This window comes from Microcaecilia unicolor, chromosome 1 (genome assembly GCF_901765095.1).
Source record: "Microcaecilia unicolor chromosome 1, aMicUni1.1, whole genome shotgun sequence".
Classification (NCBI taxonomy): domain Eukaryota; kingdom Metazoa; phylum Chordata; class Amphibia; order Gymnophiona; family Siphonopidae; genus Microcaecilia; species Microcaecilia unicolor.
The window spans coordinates 643,048,687-643,069,142 of NC_044031.1; the positions used below are offsets into that span (position 1 = coordinate 643,048,687).

Consider the following 20,456-nt stretch of genomic DNA (forward strand, 5'->3'; position numbering starts at 1 on the left):
TCCCTGTACAGACCCACTCTACAGTATTATTACATGCCAATTTAAACTGAATGTACGTCTGCGTGTGAGAGAATTTTAAAAGAGGCCTTTTAAATGCATAAATTAATGTTTTGTGCTCACAAGGTTTTAAAAATTACCTCTTTGATGTGAATATGCAACTGCAGAATTTCATCAGTTTTTTTCTGCATGTAAAACAGGATTTATGCATAAAAAGTCATAGAAAATTGTCTACCGAATACTCAGATCAGTAGTAAATGTAAAGGATAGTGGTTCTCAGCCTGGTGTTAGGTAAACTACTAAATGTTTCATTTTCAGAATACTCACAATGAATTTGTGTGTGAGATTTTTTGTACACAGCGAAGGACTATGTGCAAAACAACTTGTGCATATTAATTGTGGGAGTCCAAGAATCCAGACTATTTGGGGGATTCCCAAGGACCAAACAGAAGACTCCTCTATTTGTGGTCTGGATCCCTCTGTTGCTATCTTCCAGGGCTTAATTAACTCACTTTCAAGATGGTATTTCAAAAATACATTTATTTGTTCTCTGGTATTCACAGGAACTCATGTAAGCTACCATGATGAAAATGAATTTCCAGACTGAAGTGTGCTTTAGTGTTTCTTTTAAATAAAGAGTTAAATAAAATAAACTTATGAAATCATTTTGTTCAAAAGAAATAAATCAACCATTAGTGAATCCTGTTAATGGAATTCTTTTTCTGAAGAAAGATTTTTCGTAGGGCAGCTTTTACTGCTTGGTTCCTCAGACTATAGATCAAAGGATTTAACATGGGAATCACCATAGTATAGAATGCAGAGACCAACATCTTCTGCTCCACTGCATAATCTGAACTGGGCCCCAAGTACATGAAGAGAGTTGACCCATAGAACAGGGCAACACTGGCAAAGTGAGAAGCGCAGGTGGAGAAAGCATTGCGTCTTCCCTCTGCAGAACGGATCTTCAGGATGGTGGAGATTATGGAGAAATAGGAGATAAATATTGTCAGAATGGAAGGAAGGGTTGCAATGCCAGACAAGATAGGAAGCACAACCTCATTAATGAATGTGTCTGTACAAGAGAGTTTCAGCAATGGAGGAATATCACAGAAGAAATGTTTAATCACGTTGGATCTGCAGAAGGATAATCGGAAGGTTGTGGCTGTCTGTATGAGGGAATACAAAAAGCTTGCAAGGTAAGAACAGACCACCAGCTGAGCACAGAGTCTTCTGTTCATAATGACAGGATACATCAATGGGTTACATATTGCCACATAACGATCGTATGCCATTACTGCCAGCAGGAAGTTGTCTGTACATGCAAATACAACAAAAAAATACAGCTGTACTGCACACCCCAAGTAAGAAATGGTTTTATGTTCAGTGAAAAAATTGATCAATGTTTTTGGGGTGATGGTAGAGGAACACCAGAGATCAACAAAGGACAAGTTACTAAGGAAAAAGTACATGGGGGTGTGAAGATGAGAATCTAACTGGATTAGAAGCATGATGCCAACATTTCCCAGAATGGTTATTAAATATATCAACAAAAAAAGCACAAATAACATAAACTTTAGATGTGGAATGTTGTTGAATCCTAGAAGAAGGAACTCAGTCACTGAAGACTGGTTTTTATCTTCCACACGCTCAGTGCTCATTTTGATTTCAGCTGAAAATAGAAAAGAAATGCCAAGTGAGAACAGATTTTAGTCATTTTTAGCTGACAAATTTTTGATTACAATAAGCTCTATGAGACTTTAAATCACTTAAAAGTTTAGAATTATTGTAAAAGCATTTATGCATATAAAAACAAGGTTTATGTACAGAAATTACTTATTGCCAGTGGCATTCCTGGGGGGGGGGGGCGGTGCATGCGGTCCGCCCCGGGTGCACGCCGCTGGGGGGGTGCTGTGCGCACCTGTCCTCCGTTCGTTCCATGCTTCTTCTCTGCCCCGGAACAGGTTACTTCCTGTTCCGGGGCAGAGAAGAAGCATGGAACGAACGGAGGACAGGCGCGTGCGGCACCCCCCCAGCGGCGTGCACCCGAGGGGGTTCTTTCGTGGGGGTGTCCTTTCGCCAGGGGGGGGTCACGCTGCATCCGGGGGGTGCTGCATCCGGGGGGCAGGGCGCATCGGCGATCTGCCCCGGGTGTCAGCCCCCCTAGGAACGCCACTGCTTATTGCCCTGAGTATTTCTCTGAAAAAGAGTAGGCATAATGTCATTTTTTACATACTTTCCCCTGTGACAAATAGAGGAATACTTGGAGGCAGAGATGGGGCACAGTTTTAACTTACTCTTGTGTACCCTCTGCAGCACTGTCTAAAATTCTAAGTAATGCATGAAGTCCATCACCTTCACACAAACCAGGCAAGCTATCATGCAGTTTTCACATCCACTAGATATCTAGCTATCTACATACCTAATGATTGAATACCCAACTACAACAGTCACCCTATCCTTTCCCTCCCTTGAACAAGTCCTTGGAGAACCATCCTTGGTACAAGAGGATACCATGTTAACTGGAGGACAGGTCCTACCTACAGTATTACATCAGTGGGTTACATATTGCCACATAACGATCGTATGCCATTATTGTCAGCTGTGGAGGATTTTCTGACTAATGATGGCACATTAAGTTCAGCACTTGCTTGCCAAATAATTGGGCATCTAGCGTTGCTCTGAAGTCTGAAAATCGAAAGAAATATTGTGAAATTGAGGGGGTCTTTTACTAAGGCGCACTCATGTTTTCAGTGCGTGCTAAAATTGGGCATGTGCTTAAAGTTAGAGACACCCATAGGAATGCTTTGGCATCTACATAGTAACATAGTAACATAGTAGATGACGGCAGAAAAAGACCTGCACGGTCCATCCAGTCTGCCCAACAAGACAACTCATGTGTGCTACTTTTGAGTATACCCTACTTTGATTTGTACCTGTGCTCTTCAGGGCATAGACCGTATAAGTCTGCCCAGCGCTATCCCTGCCTCCCAACCTCCAGTCCCGCCTCCCACCATTGGCTCTGGCACAGACCGTATAAGTCTGCCCCGCACTATCCCCGCCTCCCAACCTCCAGCCCCGCCTCCCACTACCGGCTCTGCTATCCAATCTCGGTTAAGCTCCTGAGGATCCTTTCCTTCTGAACAGGATTCCTTTATGTTTATCCCACGCATGTTTGAATTCCGTTACCGTTTTCCTACATCTCTAACATTTACCACACGCCTATTTTTAGCATGCATTAAAATTGTGAGCGCACCTTAGTAAAAGACCCCCTGAGTGAGGTATTTTCAGACACAAATATTCTGGTGGGTTTCCACTTTAGTTGTGTTGACATACAATACTAGTAAATCCCTACCATTTTTTGGATCTTGTTAATTCATAGTTTAACACATTAGATTGTAAGCTCTGTCGAGAAGGGACTGTCTCTTCATGTTCATGTGTATAGCGCTGCGTAGGTCTAGTAGTACTATAGAAATGATGAGTAGTAGTAGTAGACTTCCTGAGCCGGTACGTCAAGCTCCATCTCTGGCCATCTTCAAATCTAGGCTAAAAGCCCACCTTTTTGATGCTGCTTTTAACTCCTAACCCTTATTCACTTGTTAAGAACCCTTATTTTATCATCCTCACTTTAATATTCCCTTATCTCTTGTTTGTCCTGTTTGTCTGTCCTAATTAAATTGTAAGCGCTGTCGAGCAGGGACTGTCTGTTCATGTTCAAGTGTACAGCGCTGCGTACCTCTAGTAGCACTTTAGAAATGATAAGTAGTAGTAGTAGTAATTTGCTTTAGTGTATACTGCATTTTTAAAGTTGTGCAAACAAATGCACACCCCTTATATCTTTTCTTTAACCAGTTCCTAGTTCATAATCCCTGGCTGCCTTCAAATCTGGGCTAAAGGCCTACCTGTTTGATGCTGCTTTCAACTCCTGGCTTGTCACTTTTATCTTATCCTTGTGTCCTTCTGTCTGTCCTTCCCTTATCCTTATTGATCCTGTCTGTTTGTCCTGATTTAGATTGTAAGTTCTTTTGAGCAGGGACTGTCTTTCTTCATGTTCAATTGTAAAGTGCTGCATACGACTGGTGGCGCTATAGAAGTGATTTATAGTAGTAGTAGTATAATAGGGCATTGCTGTTCTTTCTATGATTTTTTTTCTCATGAGTCTTTCATAAGGGATTTTGTCAAATGCCCTTTGAAAATCCAGATATTCTCTTTCAACTGGCTTATCCTCATACAAATGCTTATTAACGCCTTCAACAATTCCAAATAAATTGATAATGCAAGATTTCCCTTTCCTCCATCATCTTGGCTCTGTCCCATTACATCTATACATATGGCAAGTAATTTTATTTTTTTCAGAGCAGCTTCTACTATTTCTACATTACACTCACTGGGTTTAGTTTTCAGGGTCACCGCCGGAGCCCTTTTATCTTTCATCTGGATCTTAATTTTAGCTACATCCCTTTGAATTTTGTTAATGCTTAAAAATGTTGTGAGATTAGGCATCAGAAAATCATCAAAATACTACAGATAAAAATAAAAATAGAAATCTTATTCTTGTATTTTCAGTTTGTGAAAGCATCAGTATTATTAGACGTGTACATTCTTTAGTGCATATTCAGTTTCTTTCACAGCCTACTAACGTTTCTGGGTGCAATTCACTTGTGTGTGCATACTTGTTTGAATTAGGGATCCTTTTACTAAGGTGCATTGAAAAATGGCCTGCGGTAATGCAGGCACATGTTTTGGGCACGCGTGCAGAATCATTTTTCAGCACACCTGCAAAAAATGCCTTTAAAAGATTTTTTGCCAAAAATGGACGTACGGCAAAATGAAAATTGCCGCGCGTCCATTTTGGGTCTGAGACCTTACCGCCAGCCATTGACCTAGCGGTAAAGTCTTACACAGTAACTGGGCGGTAATGACCTACGTGCGTGAAATGCCACTTGACACGCATCATATATGTGTGTCTGAATATAATTCTTCAAATGCATGTATCGGACGCACACCAAAAATGAAATTTCTGCAAGAGCTATGTGGTAGCTGGGCGGTAATTCTATTTTAGCACACATTGGGCACACATAGACGCTTACGTGGCATAGTAAAATGGCCCCTTAATGTGCAGTCAATTTGCATGCACAAAATTCTTACATGCATGTAATGTGTACAAAACATGAAGTATGTGAAAAGCCATGGAAATTGATAAAAGGAAGACTATAATAGTAGTAGCAAACACAGCAAAGGTGACACCAACGAAATGTATAAAGCTAGATGATGTGTAGAACATGCAAGACTTTATTTTAAACATCCAAAGACTCGACTCAAATTGTGATACAGTTAAGAAATAAATGAAACATAAGAATATATGTAAAATTAAAATACAAGTTAACAAAATATACAAACAGATCAATAAGACAAAGTCTTAAAAAATTATCTGGATAATGCTTATTCCGTCACTTAAGAAGACATTTAAAACATTAAAAACATTAAAAGGGGGGGGGGGGGAGGTGGGCTCAAAAACTCATACATCATATGTTAACACATCATCAATATCGGTAACCTTATTCCAGTTGGGCACTCTTAAACTACATCAATAATGTGAAATAACACCATAAAAGAAATAAGGGTTACCTTCCAAATGGACGTCCTCTAGCACTCTATTTCTCAAATCTAGCACAAGAAATCAATACACCTGAGGAATAGAAATGATACAAACACCAAATGCTATCATCAGTATATGTTTATAAAAGATAATATTCCTACAGAAAAATAATGTTAAAAAAATAAGGGTTCCTTTTACTAAGATGCGCTGAAAAATGGCCTGCGGTAGTGTAGGCGCGGGTTTTGGGCACACGCAGAATCATTTTCCAGTGCACCTGTTAAAAAGGCCTTTTGAAAATTTTTGCCAAAAATGGATGTGCGGCAAAATGAAAATTCCCACACGTCCATTTTGGGTCTCAGACCTTACCACCAACCGTTGACCTAGCAGTAAAGTCTCACACGGTAACTGGGCAGTAATAACCTACGTGCACTAAATGTCACTTGGCGTGCATCCGAAACGCGTGGCAGAAAATAAAAATTATTTTTTGGATGTGCATACTGGACGCATGCCAAAAATAAAATTACCGCAAGAGCCACGCGGTAGCCGTGCGGTAACTCCATTTTGACATGTGTTGGGTACGCATAGACACACAGCTTAGTAAAAGTTAAAAATATATACAAAGTAGTAAAAAGAGATTAACATGAGGAGGGGCATAATCGTACAGGGTGCCCACGTTTTCCTCAAGACGTCCTCACAGGATGTCCCCGCGAAGGGGCGGGGAAACCCGTATTATCGAAACAAGATGGGCATCCATCTTTTGTTTCGATAATACGGCCGGGGATGCCCAAATCTCAACATTTAGGTCGACCTTAGAGATGGTCGTCCTTAGAGATGATTGTCCTCGATTTTCGGCGATAATGGAAACCGAGGATGCCCATCTCAAAAACGACTAAATCCAAGCCCTTTGGTCATGGGAGGAGCCAGCATTTGTAGTGCACTGGCCAAGACACCAACCGGGCACCCTAAGGGGCACTGCAGTGGACTTCACAAATTGCTCCCTGGTGCATAGCTCCTTACCTTGTGTGCTGAGCCCCCCAACCCCCTCAAAACCCACTCCCCACAACTGTACACCACTACCATAGCCCTTAGGGATGAAGGGGGCACCTAGATGTGGGTACAGTGGGTTTGTGGTGGGTTTTGGAGGGCTCACATTTACCACCACAAGTGTAACAGGTAGGGGGGATGGGTCTGGGTCTGCCTCCCTGAAGTGCACTGCAGTACCCCCTAAAACTGCTCCTGGGACCTGCATACTGCTGTCATGGAGCTGGATATGATATCTGAGGCTGGCAAAGAGGCTGGTAAATATTATTTTTTTTAGGGTGGGAGGTGGGTTAGTGAGCACTGGGAGAGTAAGGGGAGGTCATCCCCGATTCCCTCCGGTGGTCATCTGGTCAGTTCTGGCACCTTTTGAGGCTTGGTCGAAAGAAAAAATGGACCAAGTAAAGTCGCCCAAGTGCTCATTAGGGACACCCTTCTTTTTTTCCATTATTGGTCAGGGACGCCCATGTGTTAAGCACGCCCCAGTTCTGCCTTCGCTACGCTTCCGACATGCCCCCATGAACTTTGGTCGTCCCCGCAACAGAAAGCAGGTGAGGACGCCCAAAATCAGCTTTCGATTATGACGATTTGGGTGAAAGATGGGCGCCCTTCTCTTTCGAAAATAAGCCTGAAAGCCTACTAATTCTAAGCAGTAATCACAAACAGGAACTGTAGAGCTATGTTGTTCATGATAAGTTAAAAGTCCGAATAAACAAACTTCTTAGTATCAAGCACCATGGTGGCATTTCTGATGTAGTAAACAGTATAAATCACAAACAGGAATCAAAGAGTTATGCTGTCTATGATATATTAAAAATCCGAAAGAACAAACTTCTTACGATCAAGCATCACTGTGGCATTTCTGAAGTTATAAAAATTATAAATACACTAATCATTGCTGAGTTATAATAAAACTAAATATTATAAAGAAACACCACAGAATGTATAATTACAAATCTTTGCTGCTAATAGTGACGCTAGACAGTGGGGGGGAAAGTGGCACTCAACGGTCAGAAAGGCTGCTAATGGCATCAAGCACGAGACCAATGATTCTTGCCAAATGGAAAAGAAGAATGTAGCAAAGCCATCCTAGTATAGATAACTTTAAGGAGTCTTACCTTAGAACATGCAATTGCTATCACAAAAGTAGTCATCACTGCCTGTTCACTCGAAAGTTAACTAACCTAAATGTGAAACCCTGTGCCGGCAAAATATAGCTCAATACTAATGAACACTGCTGACGTAACGTTATCGTGTGTGATGCTGGTTGACACTACTGGTGCCGTGTATTTTCTTTTTGTTACATTTGTACCCCGCGCTTTCCCACTCATGGCAGGCTCAATGCGGCTTACATATTGTATACAGGTACTTATTTGTACCTGGGGCAATGGAAGGTTAAGTGACTTGCCCAGAGTCACAACGAGCTGCCTGTGCCTGAAGTGGGAATCGAACTGTATGTGCCTCAGATATTGGAATAAAGTATAAGGAAATAAAAAAATAAACATATTTAAAAAAGTGTATTGCAAAAAAAGATCTCTCTCTCTCTTTCTTTATATATATTCTAAAAGCTGAAAACTAATTTAAAATCATAACAATCCAGTGGCTATGAGAAATATTGAGGACTAAATGATTGATGCAACTAAGGGTAAATACTGCAGGAAGTTATATTAAGTCCAAAGTCTTAAAAGAGGGTTCATCTATGCATCTCATTCGTGATGCACACATATTTACAACCATCAGCAAAAGCCTGAAAGACCTGGTTACTTTAAATGCTCCTACTAATCAGAAAATTGCTAAACATATATAACATTTATAAGATAAGAAACCTTATCAGCCCAAAAATGGTGAACATATTTAAAGAAATGCTGCTAAGTGATAAATTCAAAAAGGAAAACTAACCAGTTTTGTTTTTGTTGTTGTTCTTGTTGTGAGCCCTCCAGAAACAGAAAAATACATATTTTACCTAAATAAATAAGCCTGAAGGCTACTGAAGTGGTGTACATTCAGAATGTTTTTTTTTCCCCCTGGAAGGCTCACAGTTTCAAAATAAAAGAGTTAAAGTGGGATTTGAGCCTGTATCCCTTGGTTTAAAGTCTACTTCACTAAATACTAGGATGTCCCTCTGCAGGGACATCTGTGTGACCATTCTTCTAAGAATGCTGCCAGACAGATGTTCATGTCCCTGCTTTTTTGATGTATTTCCTGTTGGAAAATACATGTGAGATGGAGGTTATGAGCAGGATGCCTCTATTCTGACTTAAACATCTTTTCGAAAATGTCCCTCTTTGCTATAATATGCTATGCTAATTAAATATTTTTATATTGAACTTGTCTATTGCCTATTTCCAAATTGCTCTTGCTGTACACTGACTTGGATAAATTTCTTCTTAAAGGCAGTAAATAAATCCTAACAAATAAAGAAATATTCAACTGTTACAATCATACTACTTGAGGATGTATGAAATGCAAACTCTCTGCAATACAATAGAACTTCAGAATTAATTTGCACTGCAAGGTATTATAGGAATAGGTCTTACTGCAGATATTAAAATACAAGGACAAACCTATAACTCTGTGACTGTCTGTTTCCATTTTCAATCAATGCTTTATCTCTACCAAATTGAAAAGCATTTGAAGAGACAATGATAAAAGCAGTTAGAAAGATGTAACAATGCACTTTACCTCAGATCCCAACAACTGATTGCCCAAGAGCATTAGCTCAGAAGGTACCTCATTTCTGTCATAGAAAGATACAGATGGACCACAACTCTACAAAGGAAGCATTTACAAGAATATAACTAGTATCCACAAGAGATGCATTCCCAGCTTGGGATTTTATTAGATTCCACCAAACACCCCACAGAGTAGAGCCCAAGAGGATGGGCGAAAGATTATTTCACTATTAGTGGATGTCTTACAAAAATAAGTAAGTGAACGAGATTTACAGAAATAAGAATAGCCATACTGGGTCAAACCAATGGTCCATCTAGCCCAGTATCCTGCTTCCAGCAGTGGACAATCCAGGACAGAAGTACCTGGCAAAAACCCAGGTACTTGTAGCATTCCATGCTACCAATCCCAGGGTAAGCAGTGATTTCCCTCATGTCCATCTCAATAACAGACTATGGAAATTGTCCAAGCCCTTTTAAAACCAAGGTATGCTAACCACCGTTACCATATCCCCCGGAAACAAGTTCCAGAGCTTAACTTTTCTTTGAGTGAAAAAATATTTCCTCATATTTGTTTTCAAAGTATTTCCTTGAAATTTCATTGAGTGTCCCCTGGTCTTTGTACTTTTTGAATGAATGAAAAATCAGTTCATCTCCACCCACTCCACACCACTCAGGATTTTGTAGGCCTCAATCATATCCCCCCGCAGCTATCTTTTTTCAAGCTGATGAGCCTTACTCTCTTTAGCCTTTCCTCATATGGGAGCAGTTCCAAGACCCAATCCCCTCTATTATTTTGGTCACTCTTCTTTGAAGCTTTTCTAATTCTGCTATATTTTTTTTAGATACAGTAACCAAAATTGAACCTTCATTTGCAAGTACCCTTTACTCTCATGTAGCCTATTTTCCTAGAAAGAATGACACAAATAATGTTTAAGATCTCCTTTTACAACTTTTTATTTATACTTTTATCCTCTTGATTATAGATAGAGTTACTAAGAAGTCCTAAAATAATGCTTCTTTTTGCATTGCTTTTTTATACATTATTTTGGCAATTCACATGTGAGTTATCAAGCAAGAACTGGGTATTTGTGGTGAGGTAAGGTTTACACAATTCAGGTTTTTTCAGTGCAATGCATATTATATTTTGTCAGTGGCAGCATGTTATTTTATCTTAAGGTGTGCTACCAGAGGGTATGCACTGTGCTTCTTCCATGCCAACCTATTGAGGCAACAAGAAGGGAAGATATAGTAAAGCAGTATGAGGAGGGTAGAAGGGTTTGGGTTACAAGATCCAAGCCAATATGGTTTTACCAAAGGTAAATCATGCCAAACAAACCTCATTGATTTCTTTGACCATATGACCAGAGAATTAGATTGAGGACACAAGGTAAATGTAGTCTATCAGGAATTCACCAAAGTCTTTGACATGGTACCTCATAGGAGGCTCTTAAATTAACTCTGAAGTTAGGATAGAGACTGGTTGACTGACAGGCGTCAGAGAGTGACAGTTAATAGAATTCACTTGGAGGAAAGAAAGTTGAGTAGTACAAGTACCTTAACTTTTATTTAGCCTATTTTCCTAGAAAGAATGACACAAAGAACTTTTAAAATCTCCATTTAGCGTAAAAAGGGTTACAACTTTTTATTTATACTTTTACCTTCAGATTCTATATATGGCATTGAAAGATTGGTGGTGAAATTTAGGCATGGATCCAAGATGCATGTGCAACCAAATTAGTTAATGAGCTATCAAGTATGAATTCACGGGCCTTAACAATCATTAATTGCACTTAATTGGCACTAATTTGGATTTGCACATGTATCTGATTGTGCACTACTCTATAACCCTGAGTGCCTAAATCCTATAGTGTGCAACTCAAAAGGGGGCATAGCAGGGGAGGGGCATAGGTAGGTCAGTGGTATTCTAAAACTTTTTAAAGAACAGAGCCATATATATACAACAAAATATAGGGGTCTGATAATCAAATCGTATAAAGAGTATTACCATCTACTAAAAGTCTTTGCAATATCTAAATTTTTGTATGGTAGGGCAAAAATTACATAAGTACATAAGTATTGCCATACTGGGAAAGACCAAAGGTCCATGAATCCCAGCATCCTGTTTCCAACAGTGGCCAATCCAGGTCACAAATACCTGGCAAGATCCCAAAAAAGTACAAAACATTTTATACTGCTTATCCCAGAAATAGTGGATTTTCCCCAAGTACATTTAATAACGGTCTATGGACTTTTCCTTTAGGAAGGCGTCCAAACCTTTTTTAAACTCCGCTAAGCTAACCGCCTGTACCACATTCTCTGGCAACGAATTCCAGAGTTTAATTACACGTTGAGTGAAGAAAAAATTTTTCCGATTCGTTTTAAATTTACTACATTGTAGCTTCATCGCATGCCCCCTAGTCCTAGTATTTTTGGAAAGCGTAAACAGATGCTTCACATCTACCTGTTCAACTCCACTCATTATTTTATAGACCTCTATCATATCTCCCCTCAGCCACCTTTTCTCCAAGCTGAAGAGCCCTAGCCACTTAGGCTTTGCTCATAGGGAAGTCGTCCCATCCCCTTTATCATTTTTGTCGTCCTTCTCTGCACCTTTTCTAATTCCACTATATCTTTTTTGAGATGCGGTGACCAGAATTGAACACAATATTTGAGGTGCGGTTGCACCATGGAGCAATACAAAGGCATTATAACACCTTCATTTTTGTTTTCCATTCCTTTCCTAATAATACCTAACATTCTATTTGCTTTCTTAGCCGCAGCAGCACACTGAGCAGAAGGTTTCAACGTATCATCAACGACGACACCTAGATCCTTTTCTTGGTCTGTGACTCATAACGTGGAACCTTGCATGACGTAGCTATAATTCGGGTTCCTCTTTCCCGCATGCATCATTTTGCACTTGCTCACATTAAACGTCATCTGCTATTTAGACGCCCAGTCTCCCAGTCTCGTAAGGTCCTCTTGTAATTTTTCACAATTCTCCCACGATTTAACAACTTTGAATAACTTTGTGTCATCAGCAAATTTAATTACCTCACTAGTTACTCCCATCTCAAGGCCATTTATAAATTGTCATGTTTTCAAGGCAGAAACTAAGTTTGTGAGCCCTTGGGCCACTGCCGTGGAGCAGCAGTGGCAGGCAAAACCACCCCACACCAGAGACAAGGCAGAACTCTGACCGAAACAGCTAGACTTCACCTGCACTTGACCGCCGTTCCTCAGGAGTTGAGCCCCTGGGTGCAGGCGGCCGGCAGGACTTACCGGACAGGGCAGGAACTGGATACCCACTAGGCTGAACAGGGACTGAGGGTCAGAGGGGAAAGGAATATACATGGGCAGCAAAGCAGGAAACTGGGCTAGGACTCACAGACAAATAATACTACACAAGGCAGAAAAATGGACAAGCTAAAGGACAGGAACTGAAAGTTGCCAAACAGCCACTGAAACAGGGTACAAATACTGACAGAGAAGAGAAAGGACTGAAAGCTGCAGAGCAGCCACTAAGCAAGAGACACAGACAAACAGAAACTAGACAAGGAATACAGACCAGAAACAAGACTAGGGAAATAAGCAAATAAACCTAAGCTAAACTACACACAGACTAACTAGAAACAGACAAGGAACTATACAAGAAACCAGACTAGGCAGAAGTGCAACAAAGCACCAACAAACCAGGGACCTAGACGATGCAAAGGCAAACACAGAAGTTTCCAGGTGATTAATAAAGCCCATCAGCTGCTGAAGTTCAGCTGCAGGAATCACAAGGCAGCTACGGGTGCTGTTCAGGCACAAACAAGAGAAGCAAGTCTGGTAGCCCAGAAGATCCGGACCGGACTGGGCTGAAGTCTGGAACGTGTGACAGTTCATAGCAGCCACCGATTCTGGCCACCAGAAGGCGAGGTGAGCACAGACAAGGAAACGGTCACAAACGTGACATAAATATGTTAAAAAGCAGCAGTACCAGCCCAGACCCCTGTGGAATCCCACTAACTACCCTTCTCCATTGAGAATACTGACCATTTAACCCTACTCTCTGTTTTCTATCTTTTAACCAGTTTTAAATCCACAATAGAACGGTACCTCCTATCCCATGACTCTCCAATTTCCTCTGGAGTCTTTCATGAGGTACTTTGTCAAACGCCTTCTGAAAATCCATATACACAATATCAACCGGCTCACCTTTATCCACATGTTTGTTCACCCCTTTAAAGAAATGTAGTAGATTGGTGAGGCAAGATCTCCCTTCACTTAATCCATGTTGACTTTGTCTCATTAATCCATGCTTTTGAATATGCTCTGTAATTTTGTTCTTAATAATAGTCTCTACCATTTTACCCGGCACCAACGTCAGACTCACTGGTCTATAATTTCCCGGATCTCCTCTGGAACTTTTTTAAAAAATCGGTGTTACATTCGCCACCCTCCAATCTTCCGGTACCATGCTCGATTTTAAGGATAAATGACATATTACTAACAATAGCTCCGCACGCTCATTTTTCAGTTCTATCAGTACTCTGGGATGAATACCATCCGGTCCAGGAGATTTGCTACTCTTCAGTTTGTAGACCTGCCCCATAACATCCTCCAGGTTTACAGAGAATTCATTAAGTTTCTCCGACGGGTCAGCTTCAAATTCCAGTTCTGGCACCGGTATCCCACCCAAATCTTCCTCGGTGAAGACCGAAGCAAAGAATTTGTTTAATCTCTCTGCTATGGATTTTGTCTTCCCTGATCGCCTCTTTCACTCCTCGGTCACCTAGTGGTCCTACCGATTCTTTTGCCAGCTTCCTGCTTTTAATCTACCTAAAAAAATTTGTGTTTTTGCCTCCAGCGCAATCTTTTTTTCGAAGTCTCTCTTAGCCTTCCTTATCAGAGCTTTGCATTTGACTTGACATTCCTTATGCTGTTACTTATTATTTTAATTCGGTTCCTTCTTCCCTTTACTGAAGGATTTTCTTTTAGCTCTAATAGCCTCCTTTACCTCACTTTTTAACCATACCGGCTGTCATTTGGTCTTCCGTCCTCCTTTTTTAATACGTGGAACATATTTGGCCTGGGCTTCCAGGATGGTGTTTTTGAACAGCATCCACGCCTGATGTAAATTTTTGACCCTCGCAGCCACTCCTCTAAGTTTTTAAGTGGCCTCTCGTGCCCGGGGGGGGGGGGGGGTCTGAATGCAACATGTGTGCAGTCAATGGCACCTATGACCGAGGGTAAGCGAGCTACAGCATAGAAGGTACAGCGAAGGGCGACGAAAATGATAGTGGGGATGGGACGACTTTCCTATGAAGAGAGGCTGAGAAGGCTAGGGCTTTTCAGCTTGGAGAAGAGACGGCTGAGGGGAGATATGATAGAAGTGTATAAAATAATGAGTGGAATGGATCGGGTGGATGTGAAGCGACTGTTCACGCTATCCAAAAATACTAGGACTAGAGGGCATGAGTTGAAGCTACAGTGTGGTAAATTTAAAACGAATCGGAGAAAATTTTTCTTCACCCAACGTGTAATTAGACTCTGGAATTCGTTGCCGGAGAACGTGGTACGGGCGGTTAGCTTGACGGAGTTTAAAAAGGGGTTAGATAGATTCCTAAAGGACAAGTCCATAGACCGCTATTAAATGGACTTGGAAAAATTCCGCATTTTTAGGTATAACTTGTCTGGAATGTTTTTACGTTTGGGGAGCGTGCCAGGTGCCCTTGACCTGGATTGGCCACTGTCGGTGACAGGATGCTGGGCTAGATGGACCTTTGGTCTTTCCCAGTATGGCACTACTTATGTACTTATGTACTTATGTACTTATGTCAGCCATGTTGTTCTGCAGGTCCTGGGGGGAGGGGGGGGGGAAGGTGATGTACTCAGAGGTGTGGGTAAGGAAGGCATCAAGGAACTGGGTGAGGCAGTTAGAAATGGAAGGCTGGGTGAGACCAGTGTTGACAGGTAGGACAGACTGGAAACTCCCAGTGGCCAGAAAAAAGAGAGAAGCAGTGATCTTTAGGTGCACAGGGATGGGGTTGTTCCTACGGGTCCCAGCCTGCAGGAGCTGTTGGAGCTGGTCACAAAGGTGCTGAATGGCAGCCCTATCAAAGTGGAACCTAGTGAGACACTGCAGGTCAGTGAGATCTAGGAAAGTGCTACGGGGCCTGAAAACTCTGGAGCGTGCGTACCTCCTGCGGTGCCTCCCCTTTTCCTCCAACATGCAAGCCACCTGTGCAGGGCTGTGCCTAGAGTCTCTGGTGCCCCCCTGCAGACTATCAGTTGGCACCCTCCCCCCCGTGTGGCACAAGATGCAAAGAAAATAGGAGCTGAAAGATGGAGTGCATCTTTGTGGGACTGCTCAACAAATAGAGGGTTTACAACCACTTAGCTTTTCGTGCTTTCATGTTCATTGGGCACATATATCATTCTCAATAGCAATCATGACAAGGCTTACAAGCCTTTCTTGCGAAATACTTGATCGCAAATAATTTTTTATGATTTTTAACCGTGAAAATGATCGCTCACCACTTGCCACACTGACAGGAATTGTCAGCAATATTCTTAGAAACAAATTGCTATACATTGCAAAATAAGATAGCAGATGTAAATTCTCAAAGTGGACATATTCCAAACACTAAAATGAAAATAAAATAAAATGATTTTTTTCTACCTTTGTTGTCTGGTGACTTTATTTTTCTGATCATGCTGGCCCAGTATCTGATTCTGCTGCTATCTGTCCTCTTAACTCCGTTTCCAGAGCTTCCTTTCCATTTATTTCTTTACTTTCCTCCTTTCTTCTTCATTTCTTGCTCTATATCCATAAGTAAAAGCTGGGTCCTCCACAGACTTGACTGTCCAGTGGATCCAGCTTCTGCCTATTTTCTCCATCCATGTGCAGCTCTCCCAACAACGATTTTGCCACTCTCCAACCCCACACAATCACTAATGGGTCTAAAGACGATTTCCCCCTTACTCTGGTCACTTTTATTTGTGGTCCAACTAATGCCACCCATGTTTCTGCCCATGCGAAACTATTTTGCTATCCATTATACGTTGGAGGTGGCCGTCTCGTTACACCACCCCTAACACGCCCCGTGTTTTTACATATTTTCTTAATTTTGACAGGTGACACACCCGCATTTTCAACCAATCAGAAGTGAGGACATGCCCATGCCATGCCTACTTCCTGCCCCTTTTGATGATGTCATTGCCCAAGTCATGTCCACTCCCCACCCCGTTGGATGATGCCACCAGATATGACATCAAGACCTACCTAAGCCCCACCTCTTTTGCATAACCACAGCCCTTGCCCCACTATATTTGTATAACCCTGCTTCAAAACCTACCCCTTTCTGCATAGCCCTGCTCACAAACCCCATTGCTTTTTGTGACATTTCAGGAAGTGATGTCATAGCCACATACCCTTTTCAAGATGACAGCCACTACTGTATGCATCATATCACTTCACTTCCTATTTCCACTTCTAACAGCCATCTTGGATGGGGTCATGCGATGGGAGTGACATTAAAAAAAATGGACATTGCCCCCTACAGCCTCAGTGGAATTTATGTACGCATGTGCACCTTAAACCTTTTTTTCTCACAGGAGAAAAAATAGACATTTTTGTTGTCTTTTACTTATATATTTTTTTCCTTTCAAAAAGATACCTTGTACCTACTTTTAAAGCTGTTTCATCACTTTTTTTTCTCACAGGAAAGAAAATAGGCATTTGTTTTCTTTCAAAAGGATATCTTGTACTTACTTTTAAAACTGTTTTTACTGAATAACAGCCATTTTAGGTTTTAAAACAAAAAGAATAAACCAACCCTCCTCCTCCTCTTTGCTTTTAGCTTACATAAGAATGCAAGAGCTGGCCCCCTTCTTGTTTTCAAGAGACAACTGTGTGAGATCGTGCCCTAAATGGCCCAGGCCCACCCACTTTGGGCTCAGGCCCTGCACTGCTGACTAGAGACCTGGCTGCACAGGAATGGGGAAGATCCAGCACCAGATCTGATCCTTTGCCTCCCTTTAAGTCCGGTGTCCCCAAACCCCCCACACCCAAAAAAACCCTGCCACACAGGAGTTCCTGGCTGCCGCCTCTTGCTTTGCTTCCCCTCCTCAGCTTTCCTGCCTTGTGCATGACATCACCGCAACGTCACTGGGAATCCTAGCATTGATTAGTGGGGTCACTGCACAAGGTGGAAGGAAGGGTTGAAATAAAGAACCACCACCAAGGAGAACGAGTCCAACTCCTCTTTGGCGGCAGATGGTAAGACAGCTCAGAAAAGGCAGAAGAACATGGGGGCAGAAAAAAGCAGTTGCACAGGAAGAAATCTGGAACTAAACCAGCAGTCAGGTTCATTGCTGTGCCGGCAGCAGTAACAGGAACAAGCTGTCTGGACCATCGCTGATCTGGTCCTTCCCTTTGCAGCGTTCCTCCTGCTCTTAAACAGGAAGTTACATAAAGGCTGGACGCTACAGAAGGAAGGACTGGTTGGCCCATTAGTGCAGGTTTTGGGAGCTTGGGGGGGGGGGGGTGTAACGCTGGATCAATAGCTGGAGAGGAGAGGAAAGGAAACAAAGGGGAAAACAGGGAACACAGAGCTGCTGGGCTGTAAGGAGGGGAGGTTGAAATGTTGAATATGGAATCAAGGAATGGGAGAGTGGAGACATGCTGGACATGGATTGAGGGGAGAAAATAAAAAAGAAAAGAAGATGATGCACATGGATAGAGATGAGGGAAAGGGAAGAGAGCAGAAACACTGCACATGGGGGGAGAGAAAACAGGCAAAAACTGGATCCACTCTATGCCTTCTCCAGTCAATTCCACTGAGGACCCAGCTTTTACTTATGGCAAGAAATGAAGAAGAAAGGAGGAAAGTAAAGAAATAAACCCTTTGAAACAGACTTGAACAGATAGAGAGCAGCAGAATCAGAGACTGGGACCAACATGATCAGAAAAACAAAGTCACCAGACAACAAAGGTAGAAAAAATAATTTTATTTTCATTTTAGTGTTTGGAATATGTCCAATTGAGAATTTACATCTGCTGTCTTATTTTGCATTGTATAGGAGGAAACGTGTTTCTGTTTTTCTGGTATTGTGCTGCATACAGAATCTGGCTTCATGGGATTTCAGGTTAATTTTTGAAGAATTTGAAGATGGGGCTATATCTGTTCAGCATGTGTGACAGCAAGGCCGAGTATCTGAATATGGATCTGTTAGGTTTTGTGATTTTGATAACATATTTGTGTTTCAGATTTGGCAAGATTGTCTAATTCCTGGTCTGTGTGCTAATTTGTTTTGTGTCATTTTGGATATACCAGAGATGTGATTTTTTTGTTCATTATAAATCTGTTACAAGTTAATTTTCTTATCCTATACTGGTGTAACATTTCCAGTGATGCCTGTTTATATGTGCCATAGCTGGTAAAAGGAACATGGCTACTGTGGGAGTGGCTATTGCCCCTAAGGTTACCTATAATGAGTACCGGTACATTTTTTCCTACAAACCCCCCCCCCCCCCCCCCCCCCACTGGCTACAAGTGTGGGTTGAGAATGAGAGAGAGGAAATGTTGGGGTAGAAGAGTGTAGGAAGGGAAAGGGAGGGGAGATGATTGGCAGGGTGGAACCATATGGTAGAGACCATCAGGGTTCTCAGGGGAGATGAGTGATAAGAGGATGGTGAGTACAGAGGGTAGAAGTGAGTCATCGGGGGTGGGGCTAGGCAAGGAGGGGTTGGGGTAGGATTGGGGTAGGTGGGGCTAAGCAAGGGGCTGGGGGGCTCCACCAAACTGGTCTGCAAAGGGCCCCACAATTGCTAAGATCAGCCCGAGAAGCTTGTAGGGGGGTCTCCAAGGGGGGCTTTACTTATGTGATGGTCAGGGAGGAGGCCAGGCTCTTATTGAGAGGGTCCAAGAGGAAACCAGGCTCATGTTGTGAGGGTCAGGAGGAGGATGCTGCGATCTTGTTGGGGGAAATTAGGAAGGGCCCAGTGTTCTTGGGGGAGGGGAGAGTAGAAGGGATATGCTAATGTTTGGGGAAAAAGAGGGAGAACACAGAAATAGTCAGGCTACAATCCAGAAGTTATGTGTGAGCCAGCCAATATTTATTGTCAGCACAAGCATAGCTGTATGACCAAAGTTAGGATAGCCTTTTGTGCTGTCCTTTTTTTTTTTTTGTTACATTTGTACCCCATACTTTTCCACTCATGGCAGGCTCAATGTGGTTTACATGGGGCAATGGAGGGTTAAGTGAATTGCCCAGAGTCACAAGGAGCTGCCTGTGCCTGAAGTGGGAATCGAACTCAGTTCCTCAAGACCAAAGTCCACCACCCTAACCACTAAGCTACTCCTCCACTATGTAGGAACCAGCACTGAATATTGCTGACACCCACATAACTCTCAACTCCTTCCCAATTCTGTCCCCAGATTGCCTCACCACTGCCCAGTTTTGACATGATTTGTTAATTGGATATCAGCAGCTAGTCCATTCTTCCAGGTTGAAATGGATATGAGCCTCTCCTGCCCAGTTAAATCATTTTAAATATAGGACCATTATAGTTTAATTTGACTTTGCTCCCATCTTCCCCAACTTCCGGCCACCTTAGGCTCATTCTTTGGTTTATGGACTACACCCAATAAGATAATAAGAAGAGTGAAATATAATAATGAATTAGGGATTGAGATAAAGGAGATAACCCTGATTTAATAAAGATTAACCATTGTCCCTTTGCAAGTCATTGACTAATCAACATATACACTAAGAGCTGGATTCAGTAAATGGTGCTCAAAATTCAGCACTGGAAAAAAACGGCATTCAACACAATTCTATAAAGGGTACATTCCCTTTATAGAATTGAGCTTAACACCAATTTCCATGCCTAACTTTAGGCGCCAGATTTACACTTGCTGATACCTGGCATAAATTCCGGCATCCAAGTTAGTTGCATTGAGGCTGTATTCTATAATTCTGTGTGCAATTTTCAGAAGGACCCTGTGATGCCCATGGCCATTGCTCCTTTTGAGTTACATGCTAGTAGAGTTATATATCATAGAACAGTGGACTGCCAGATGCACATGCAAATTTTAATGAGTGCCAATTAACATCAATAATTGATTTTTAACATCCAATTACTCAACTTCCTGCTAGCAGTA

The 20,456-nt window shown here is 41.9% G+C and overlaps 1 protein-coding gene across 1 annotated transcript; it reads right to left on the reverse strand.

The window, feature by feature from the left end:
- Nucleotides 1-689: 689 nt before the first annotated feature.
- Nucleotides 690-1,655, reverse strand: LOC115460535 (olfactory receptor 1020-like). Its single transcript, XM_030190302.1, has one exon. It carries the CDS (start codon nucleotides 1,653-1,655, stop codon nucleotides 690-692), a length of 966 nt encoding a protein of 321 aa, XP_030046162.1.
- Nucleotides 1,656-20,456: the final 18,801 nt, after the last annotated feature.

Excerpts from the sequence above, each read along its gene's own strand:
- LOC115460535 (XM_030190302.1), bottom strand. The coding sequence starts at position 1,655 with ATGAGCACTGAGCGTGTGGAAGATAAAAACCAGTCTTCAGTGACTGAG.